Consider the following 10,917-nt stretch of genomic DNA (forward strand, 5'->3'; position numbering starts at 1 on the left):
AACTCAGTGACTTCTCTCACGATTAGCAGTGAGTTATTCCACCTCTGTCCTTTTTTTTTGATTTTGTTTGTTTTTTCTTGGTCATTTAAAAATACTGATAACTGTCTCAGAGTGCACTTGCATTAGTTATTTTACTTATTTTTCTTTTTCCAAAGGTCTGATAGTTTTTTTTTAAACAAAACCAAAATTTACAATGAAATAATGTCTTAGAAAATAATGTGTGTTTAAAAAGCAGGGACAAACAAGTTGTAGAACCACATTTGTAGTCTTTGCCAAAACTGCTAGTGCAGGTTGTTACATTTTGTAATTTGAGTAATTTGAGGCCTGTCTGACTTTTTTTTCATGTGTCTACATCTTCCTGTTTGTAGGTTATGTGCTGGGTCAGTGAGTTTCAGCAGTTATAAAAGCATAATATTTCTTATTGCTAAAAAGTTCATTTTGGTTTTGTGCTGAAATTTCAGAGCTGAAAATGGGAACTACAGAGAACAAATACCACTGTTTCCCAGAATCTTTTTAGTTTGTTTGTACTTCCATTTTAAACATTGTACAGTATGATAAACCATGCATCATTTTAGTTGCTGAACAGTGGATGGTTTGTTCCGCTGTGTGTTTTTTTTGTTGTAAAAGCAACTTTGTCATCTTGCAGTTTTGGGACTCTTGTAATGGTAAATCAGAGGTCTTGTAAAATTTGACTGGTATATATTTGTATTGTTAGTGCAATTTCTGTTCCTCTTTGACTTACTTTATAAAATTCTTGACCTTGGAGAAATTGAGATGTCTGAAATTTCACCACTGATGAGTTTGAGGTTAAAACAGTATACACAGAGATGAATTTTAGATGCCTTTTCTTCTGTTTCTTAAAACTGCTGGTAAATATTTCTTTTGTGATTTTTAAAATATTTTTTAATTTATTTTATGTATGTGGCGCAGAAAAAGGCTGTGAACCAGACATCATCAGTTTCTGCATCGAAGACACAGGATAATTTGAGGCAGCCTCAGCTAACAAGCCTTCTGAGCAACACACTATCAGGTCAACTAAGGTCTTTTTAACATAATTTTCTTAATTTTCTCCAGCAAGAGGGATTAGTTCTTCAGTGTGTCAGACTTACACTGATGGATCATGCTGATAGGGTCATAAAGGTTGTTGGAATTCGATTTTTAGAAGAATACAAGCTATTTTTTTCAGTATTGATTGAGTGCTTTGATTTTTTTCCTAACCATGGCACTTCATTTTCTAGAGTGAGAAGTTGAATCTCCACAATTAGCAATTATTTCTCCCCTCTATAAAATCCAAAATTGTACCTTCTTTCATTTTTCTTTTTTTTTTTTTTCAGCTTAGGAAAGTAGAAATAAGTAATTTTCCAAATACAGACATCTGCTAAAATTCTATGAAGCTTCTAGAGTCTGTGTTGTCATGGCTGCAGAGGGAAGAAAAATAATAATTAGAAGGTTTTGTGTAGGCTGTCATCACTCACTTTGTTTTTTAATGTGCCACTTTCAGATGGAATAGTTAATGCATTGTCCATGGCAAAATAGTGGGCTTTTCAAGGAGCACCATGCTACTAAAAGAACAATACCAGTATATTCAAGTCAAATAGAAAAATTCAGTAACCTTCCTGTTCTCTTTGCACGTACTTTACTCTTTTGAATACGATCCTATACTCTACCTTGTTTTTTTTCTTCTTCTTGTGTACTGTTATAAGCTGCCCAGCAGTTCTTTACAATTAGCACAGTATGTTTTTTAGCAAAAACCCCAATAAATTCTTATTCGTTTTTATTGTAACATAGCACGACTGATAAGATGCTGTTTGAATTTTGGAGAAAGGCAGTTGGGAGGAAGTCTGCCTATTTAAAAATATAGGGGGAAAAATATGCTTGCTGTTTAAATACTTTCAGGAGCTCTAGAAAAATTTGGTTTATATGCTTGAGGGAGGGTTAGTATTGAAAATAGTGATAAAATTTACTGTATAATTTTCAGTAAATTGTTGGGACACTAAACTTAGGATACTTAAATTTCTTCTTACCTTTCAGCACTATGGTAGGGGGTGATTTATATCTGAGGATTTTTGTAGTTTGCAGCACAAAGTATCAGTCCTCTTTCATTTGTGTGAACCAGTTTCTCCACAGATTAGTTACAGTAATGCTTTTAAGCATGTAAGACATATCCTTCCTAAAAACTCACATAAAATTATCAGGATAGGTACATGAAATTATTCTCTTCTTGCTTAGGATGACAGAATCTTCTTAACATTTTATTATAGGACAGGACTCTGGAGGAAAAATCATACAGCAATCTCTAGGAACAGCACAGCCACAAGAAAAAGCGATAGGATCAGGATCAGCATCAGTTCAGCAGAGTATACAGGTAGAGAATACTTTTATTTATATATTTCCCTGTCTGTCCTGGTCTCAGTTGGGATAGAGTTAATTTTCTTCTTAGTAGTGGGTACAGTGCTGTGTTTTGGATTTAGGATGAGAATAATGTTGATAACACACCGATGTTTTAGTTGTTGAGCAGTGCTTACTCAATAAGTCAAGGACTTGTCAGTGTCCCATGTGGTGCCAGTGAGGTGGTACTCAAGAAGCCAGGAGGGTACAGAGCCAGGACAACTGACCCAAACTGGCCAAATGGATATTCCGTGCTACAGAACGTCATGTTCAGTATAAAAATGGGGGAATTGGCTGTGAGCCGCTGATTACTGCTTGGGGGTGGGATGGACATCCATCAGAGAGTGCTGAGCAATTGTATTGTGCATCACTTGTTTCTCCTGGGTTTAATTCCCCTCTCTTTCTCTTTTTCATTACAATTTTATAGTAATTATTATTTTACTTTGTTTCCATTATTAAACTGTTCTTCTCAACCCACAAGGTTTACTTTTTTCTAACTCTCCTCCCCACTAGGGTAGGGGGAGGGAGCGAGCAAACAAGCTAGGAATCCTTGCAAGGGTTTTTTTTTTGGAGTATATGATTATCATCTTCTGAGAAATGCAGAGACTGTTTGTGAGAGCAAATTTATTTGGAAAAGGTTTTAGTTGTACCTTTCCTCCTTTTCACCTGCTAAATTTGGTAATCTCTTTCCTAGTAAAGCATGTATGTATATGCACTACAGTGGAATTTGCCTACAAACAGCATTTCAGACCTTTGATTTATGTGACTTCCTGATTTTGTTGATATAGTGTCCTATTAAAAGGGGAGATAGTTGAAAGTGTTTGTAGTTATGTGGTGCTTATAGTTAGTATTGGTGATAAATGACAGAAACAAATACTGATAGACTTTGCAAAGGAGGGGATATATTATAATTTGTCTTTTATTTTGAACTTAGGTGGATGGTCATTTAGTTGGACAGAAAAGGCCTGCTGCTAAACAATTAACTAAAGGAGCTTTGTAAGTCATTCTTCCTTTGTAATTTTATTGCAGAAACCTAAATTTTTTAGTTTTTTGTTTTAGTTTTTAGTTTTTGTTAAAACTTCTGTATAGTACTTGTTTATTATATATCATTACTTTTTCTTACAGTATTCTACAGCAGTTACAGAAGGATCAGGTACATGCTGTGACGCCAGATAAAACTCGGTTCAGATCATTAAATGATGCAGTGCAAAGACTCCTTTCATACCATGTGTGCCAGGGATCACTGCCAACAGAGGAAGACTTAAGAAAAGGTAGCTTTCTTTTTAAAAATTGGCAGTAAGTTTCTAATAAGTGTATTGAGAAGATTCTTAATGTAAGTCAGACCAAAAAGAAAAGGAATATTTTAAAACTTGTGCAGGTTACTGAAGAACAGTGTTTGAAAGTATACTTTGTCTTTCTAGTGGACAGTGAATTTGAATCCGTAGCCACACAGCTTCTGAAGAGGACACAGGCTATGCTGAACAAATACAGATGTTTGCTTATAGAAGATGCAATGGTAAGGTGCATTTTTCAGTATATGCACACATCTTAAAGTCAGTGCAATGAACTGAGTTTGTATTTCACATACTGCCTAAGGAAGGGCGCTTTTAACTGGTACGTTCCATAGGCACTGAAGGCACATGAGCTTCTGCTCTCTGCTTCTACTTTATTCTTGTACTGCATAGAGAGCGATTGTCAGGAAAGTGATTTCTGTGTATTTCTGTTGCTGTTGGAGTGTGAAATAATGTTGAAAATGTCCATTTAGAGGCCTCCAGCCGTGTTATTATTGGAGCCAAATCATATTCCAATTTAGGAAACCATTGTCTGTCCTTAGAAGCTAGATGAAATCTCATATTTTCATCAGAAATGCTTCTAATTTAAGTGCTTTCACAATCCCAGGTATGAGGTAAAATAAAACAGACAAAGTTACTGTAAGACTGTATTTCACAAGGATCAGCAAATGTCATTGTGGCCTCAGAGATGCTGGTTTTTGAGCCTGGAAAAGTTTTCGGTTTGAATATAATAGACATTTACATCACTTAGCTTTAGAATCAGGAATACAGACTATAAGTGTTAGAATAAATACAATTTTGGAATCTATCAGTTCTGCTGAAAAAGATCCTAATCATCAAATACTTGTAAGTATTTGCAGATGCAAAGAGGGGAAAGAGTTTGGAATTTGTTCTCTTAGCATCTAGGGTGTTGTATGGCAAATACCGTTCAGCAGTTTTGAAGGGGTTGTTTCATATATCATTCATATTCATGTTTGAAACTGTGCTGTGACTTAGTGCAGTGAGCTTTCTTCTGTGATGGATGGATCCAACTGGCTTGAAGGCACTGTCAGCAAAATGAAACCCAGCACCAACTAGTTATAAAGATGGAAGAGAAGTGTAGGGAAAATGATAGGGTGGTCCCACTGTAAGATTTTTGCTGGTTGTCTCTCTAAAAGAGAAAGATACTGTATGATGTAAAAATATTGTGGTATACAGCAGTAAATGTACTCAGTCCTGAAAATTTTTTATGATTGGAATAGTAATTTCCTGTTTTAAAATCTTCACCAAATAAAATTTGCCGTAAAATCTGAGTAATACTTCATGATTAAGTTTCAGTAGTGTTTGGGTCAGAGTCAAGATTATTGAATTGTGAGCATTCATCAAAAATATCTAATGAAAGAAATTTCTTTTTCTCTGAAGAGTAACTAAGCTATAAATGTTTTGATTTGGTAGCAACATACGAGTCACTACAGAGATTTATTTTTGTTTTCCTTTTCCTGCAGCGGATAAATCCCTCTGCGGAAATGGTTATGATTGATAGGATGTTTAACCAGGAAGAAAGGGCATCTCTGACCCGGGATAAGCGTCTTGCACTTGTGGATCCTGGTAAGCAATGCTTAACTTCTAAATTAAGTGTGGAGCGTTTAAAAATAGTTGTGGCCACAGTGGGACACTGATTGCTGTGGATTCTAGTATTAAAAATACTGAATAAGCAGTTGCAAGGTAACTTTTCATAACTCCAAAATTCAACGATCTAGAGACAGTGTAAGGTTGAAGCAGCTGTTTCTGAAAAAAAACAAAAACCGTGCTCGGCAGAGAAATATTTCTGAGTTTCTTTTGACAATAATCATTACTTCTGCATGGTGTCAGTTCTAGCAGGGAAGAATCTGTGAGTTTGTTGCTGCCAGGAAGAACACCATTATATGGAGCATGGCTGTTCTTACTCATCTTAATGAAGTGTTGCTTTTGGAGTGTCACGGCCACTTAAATGGCAGCGTTTTTAAACCAGAATGTTTTCAAACATAGCACCTAGAAACACATTATTTGTGTCAGATAGCAACTACTATTTGTTTAAAGGTTCTGCATATTTTAAAAGATATTCACAGGATGTATTGTAGAAACTATTAGTCTTCCAGAGACTGTATTTGCATATTGAGAATGCTGGGAAGAGCCCTTAATCTGGTTTTACAGTGCACATATGTGCATAGTGTGCTGATCACTTTAGTGATAATCTCTTGCACTGTATGCAGCAGAACACTTAAGCATATGAACATCTCCTGAAGACCCAAATCTGTAGGCTGTGGATGTTATTTGAATTTTAATACTCAGAAGCTATATTGGGAGTGTCAGTTATTTTTATGTTTAGGCAATTTTAGTAAAACATTGCTACTTAATTTTCAGATGGTTATCAGGCCGATTTTTGTTGTTCTGCCAAACAACTTGAGAAAACAGCTGAAGGAGCACAGTCCAGCAAAAGCGACCATCAGTCTAGCAAAACATTACCTTCTAGAAGTCAGAGTACCAAAACCCAAGCGAGAGACCGACCAAAATCCAGCTCAGCAGAGTCCACAAATCACAGTAAACTTCCTCTAGTGCCTAACAACATTCTGACACCACAAGAAGGAAAAGCTTCTACTAAAAAATCGGAGAGCCTCACTAAAGCTTTAAAGTTTGAAAAAGCTAATTGTTCTTCTGAGAGCCAATATGTGGCCCTTTCTGAAGAAAGGATGACTGGGAAAGATCTTGCCAAGTCCACTGAGAATTCTTCGAGTTCTGAAGACTTGTCGAAAGCTGTGTCAAGAGGCAGTCATGGGACACAGAATAAGATATCAAGGAACACAGTTCAATCTTTCTCAAAGGTAACATGTAATAATTCTCTTCAAGACAAAACTCTGAGGAGCTCTCCAAAGAATGAGGTTTTGCATCCTGATAATAGGAAAGGCTCTGGTGAACCCCAGCAAGACTTACTGCTCAGTAAGAGTTTAGAAACTACATTTAAAAACATCTTGGAACTTAAAAAAGCTGGGAGGCAGCCACAAAACGAGGCGGCAAGTAGCGGCTCTGTTGAATTAGAATTTCCCAATTTTTCACCTATTGCTTCACAAGAGAACTGCCTGGAAAAATTTATTCCAGACCACAGTGAAAGTGTTGTAGAAACTGACTCTATTTTAGAAGCAGCTGTAAATAGTATCTTAGAGTGTTAATAGTTACAGTACCATGGACAAGTTATGTTTCTCTTAGCAGAAGCAAATGTGAATGACACCACAAGTACAGCCTGACATGCATTTAAGGTTAACCTTTCTAAACTAGATTCTGTTCTGTGTTTGAGAGCAATACTCATTGTGGTTACAGTGAGATATCCGAGTAAAGTTAATCCTTGTTAGAATGCAGTCTGTTAGGGCCTTACTGTTTCAAGTATTATTATGATAGTGCTTTTAATTGAGCAGTGCTGCAGCGTAACAAGGTTGCAGGTTGTTAGGCCCTATATAATACGGTAATATACTGACAATCACAGTAATTTGAAAGGATATATTTATTAAGAAAATGTTTTTAAAGAGTGATGGAAGCAACAATTCTCCCCTACCTTCTCTTCCACAAATCATCAAATTTTTAGTTTTTCTGGAAAACCCACTGTACCTCTATTCAGAAGTGATTATTTGCTTTGTTAATGAATCTGTATGCTAGGATTCTTGAGTTGGAAGGAAGTCATCAATGTGTTTACAAGGCTTCATAATTTAAACTTTTAAGTGCTTTTCTATTGCTTTCTGAGCAGAAACTAGTACTTGATGATATATTTGTAGTGGGTAACTTTAGTCTGTGGGATGATATTATATGATCTTAGTCACAGTGGCATGATATGAAGTAATAAATGCTTGACTAAGGAAGGTAGAATGGAAGCCAGTAAAAGGCAAAGTGTACAGGATGAGGCCATGATAGAGCCATGAATTTATATATATAATACATATATATGTTAACTCTTGAAGAAAAGATTTTGCATTTTATAATTGGATGTAGTCAGCCTTGAGTCTTTCTGAAGTGGTATAAATGTTTGGTTGGTTTTATTTTTTTTTTTTTTTTTTTTTTAATTTGTTGTTTGTTTTTTTTAGACCAAGTGTCAAAAGCACTTTTATTTGAAAACTGTATTTGTAGCTTATATTTTAAGAGGACGTTAGCCTTACTCTGATTAAATTTAAAGGCCAGTGTTTATTTTTTATTTTTTTGCTGTTTTGCTGTCAGAGAATGTTAAATCATCCACCGTAGCAGTCATAATTATCAAGATATGTACAGACCAAAGTTGATCAGCAATCCCGTTGTTTAAACATATCAGAAATTTGTAATTATTAATTCATATTGTAGAGCCAAGTGAAACCATTGCATGGTTTGTATCTGGCTTGCTGTCATGTTATTAAGATAGAATCTTAATATTTTATTTATTTATTTTAATCTATGACCTTTTTTTTTTTTTTCTTTTTTTGCTGCCCATGCTGCTTTGTCCTAGTTTACTTTGGTCATGAGTGCTTTTATGCACATAAACGCACTGACGTTCGTCACGTGTGTGTAGTACATATGTCTGCTCAGGAGGATATAGCTTTTGTGGTTTTTAAGGTATGCTCATGTTCTCCCCCAGAACTTCTCCACAATTTCTTAGAAAAATTACCAACCGTTTTTCAGACTTGCTGATTATGACTTTCATGAGATAGGGGCTCATTGTGACAAGCTGTGGTTGTCAGTCAGATTGCCAGGAGAGAAAACAAAAGGTTTTGCTGTCGTGTAGTTCAGTCCATCTGAATAGCACAGAAGAAAGCAGAATTAGGTCCTTGTGATAGTAGAAGATTACAGTGCAACTCAGTATTGAGCTACAGTCCACTGTCTGACCACTAAAGGAAACCAAATTTAGAAAGCAATGTGAGAAAGATGAACTTCCTTAAAATCTATTTCCCCTTCAACATGAATGGAAATACTGGTTTTTGTACGTTACTAATTGCCACTTAAAAGAATTGTGCCAATTTTAAAGTACATGTTTGTAAAAACCCAACATTCCCAAGTGTTGTATAACATATTCAATATAATAAGAAGTATTGCCAGTTTTAAATTTTTAGTTGGGTGTCCGTAGAATAGACTCTCAGGCAGTTAGTTGTTTTCTTATTGGCAAAACTGACAATATAGTCTTCACCTATTGCCTTTTGATTTAATAATATGCTCATGGCTGTGTATCCTGATGCATATTTTATTTTATCATTTTGGAAATTTAACCATTCTAAACTATCTTGGAAGGAGAGCAGTAAAGTTTCACAGCTGTATGTTAACCAGTTAAATTTTTCTTTTATAGAGAACAAAAAGAAGTGAAGTTGCACATTCATTAATCCCCTTGCTTTTTGTACTAGCTCAAAATGGATATCGGGTTTCCAACCTCTCTGCAGCAAATACATAATTGAAGTATCGGGCTATGTGTCTTCTGTTGGATCTCATAGGAGGATGGGAAATGGCATATAAAAAATGACAAGCTACAAGAAGTAATCGTGGTTGATTTGGTCAGACACATTTCCCTGAACTGCTTATGAGAGGAACCCATTGAACAGTCCTAGCAAGATTGATCTTAGTTTGTTAATGTCCTGTTGTTCACTCCTTTGAATTCAATTCTAAAGGAATTCCGGTACGTGGTGAAGCAGTAATTGAAAGAATTGTATTTTTGTGGTGCTTAAAAAAAAGTTTATTAATCATATGGGCTCAAGTCCAGCAAAGTATTGTGAATGTGCATGACTTTAAACATGTTTTCATTATTTTGCTGGATCAGCATTGTGATTTCAATGTTATTTAATACTGCCTAATATTAAAACAAATTTTAAACTGGCAATTAAGAAAACTATGTTCATTTTGAAGATTTTAGTATAATTTATCTGTTAGAGTAGGGAGGCCTTACAGACTGACTTCACTTAAAGAGGATGTGTCACTTATTGTCAGTGTGGTATGGACTTTATTTGCTTAAATACCTTCATTTGTAAAGTATGTCTCACTTGAAATTGCTTTGTATACATTTTGTAAAAATATTTATAAAATGTTTTGTAAAAAAAAAAGTATAACAAATTGCAGTTTATTTTGTTATGTTGGATAAATACTGTTAAAAGACACAAGTCAGTAAATATATTGTTAATCCATGGATAGGAAATGTTTAGTTGGAGATTACAAATTGAAACAACCATTGCAATACAGCCAAAGATTTGGGAAAAATTGTCTATCTGTGATTGTCTTGATTTAACCAAGTTGAGTATTTACATTACCAAAGAGAATTGTTCTCAGTTTTAAGTAACGTGGTCGCAAAATATTCTTATTCCTCTGCTTTTTATAATGCAAATTATAAAATACTTAATAGGCCAACTTTCCATACTCCTTATGCATCTTTCTGAACATACACCATTAGGATTTGTTTCTTGTAGCATTGTGACTACATGCAGTAATGTTAATCTTCAAGTTACAAGGGAGCCAATGGTCCTGCCTTGTTAGAACTCTTGCCGTGGTGAGGTTGTTGAGACACGCTCTCCTTCTTCATCGTGTTTGCACAAGGAGGACACATCATTTTCCTGATACCTCGGGGAGACAGAAGAAAAGAGTGGGCTTGTGTTAGTCCCTGCAGTCAGCCACTGCATCCGCGCTACAGGGCTCAGAGTCGAGTACATTGTATTTCATTATAGATACTTGTGTTGCACTATTTCCTTCCTCTTGGGTGTGAGAAGATACTACAATTGCAGGTGATACAATGAATCTTCCTACTTTTTTTTTTTATTTTTTTTTTATTTTTAGAGCGGTGATAAACCTTACTGTGGTTGAATTTTTCAGAAAGCATGCTGAGATTCTGATCTAGTAAAGCTGTTATGCCTGGAACTTCAGCACTTTATTTTTGGATGCTGTGGAAACAAAACATTGGTGAAGTGCACTGCCTCTCAACCTGAAGTAGGGCCTGTAGTGTTGAAAGGTAGAAATCTTCATGGTTAGTATTTGTTATGTTGTCAATGAGACAAAATAAATGTGCCTTTTGAATACTTCCCACATGGATTCAGACAGTAACAAAATTAATAAAATCACTTATATATTGTTTTAATTCCTATTTGGGTTAGGTTAGGCTGGCTAAGCGTCTTAGTTTGTTTTTTTTTTTTCCTTTTTGTCATATCCCTGTAGAATTACCAGGCAAACTTTTTGTGTTGGTAAACATTTTATATGTAGTTTACTGTGCAGCTGTCTCCACTTTAGAACATTTTTT

The 10,917-nt window shown here is 35.3% G+C and overlaps 1 protein-coding gene across 4 annotated transcripts in view; it reads left to right on the forward strand.

The window, feature by feature from the left end:
- BICRAL (BICRA like chromatin remodeling complex associated protein) overlaps positions 1-9,890 on the forward strand; it is a 70,233-nt gene extending 60,343 nt beyond the window's left edge. For all 4 annotated transcript variants that reach the window (XM_050316742.1, XM_050316741.1, XM_050316739.1 and 1 more), the window contains exons 6-12: positions 931-1,030; positions 2,262-2,365; positions 3,323-3,384; positions 3,514-3,659; positions 3,810-3,904; positions 5,165-5,267; positions 6,063-9,890. In XM_050316742.1, coding sequence (XP_050172699.1) covers positions 931-1,030; positions 2,262-2,365; positions 3,323-3,384; positions 3,514-3,659; positions 3,810-3,904; positions 5,165-5,267; positions 6,063-6,865 — 1,413 coding nt within the window. In that variant the 3' untranslated portion in view covers positions 6,866-9,890. The remainder of the gene's footprint in view (positions 1-930; positions 1,031-2,261; positions 2,366-3,322; positions 3,385-3,513; positions 3,660-3,809; positions 3,905-5,164; positions 5,268-6,062) is intronic.
- The last annotated feature ends 1,027 nt before the right edge of the window (positions 9,891-10,917 follow it).

The sequence above is a fragment of the Myiozetetes cayanensis genome, unplaced genomic scaffold, assembly GCF_022539395.1.
Source record: "Myiozetetes cayanensis isolate MyiCay16 unplaced genomic scaffold, myiCay2020 scf2-11, whole genome shotgun sequence".
NCBI lineage: Eukaryota > Metazoa > Chordata > Aves > Passeriformes > Tyrannidae > Myiozetetes > Myiozetetes cayanensis.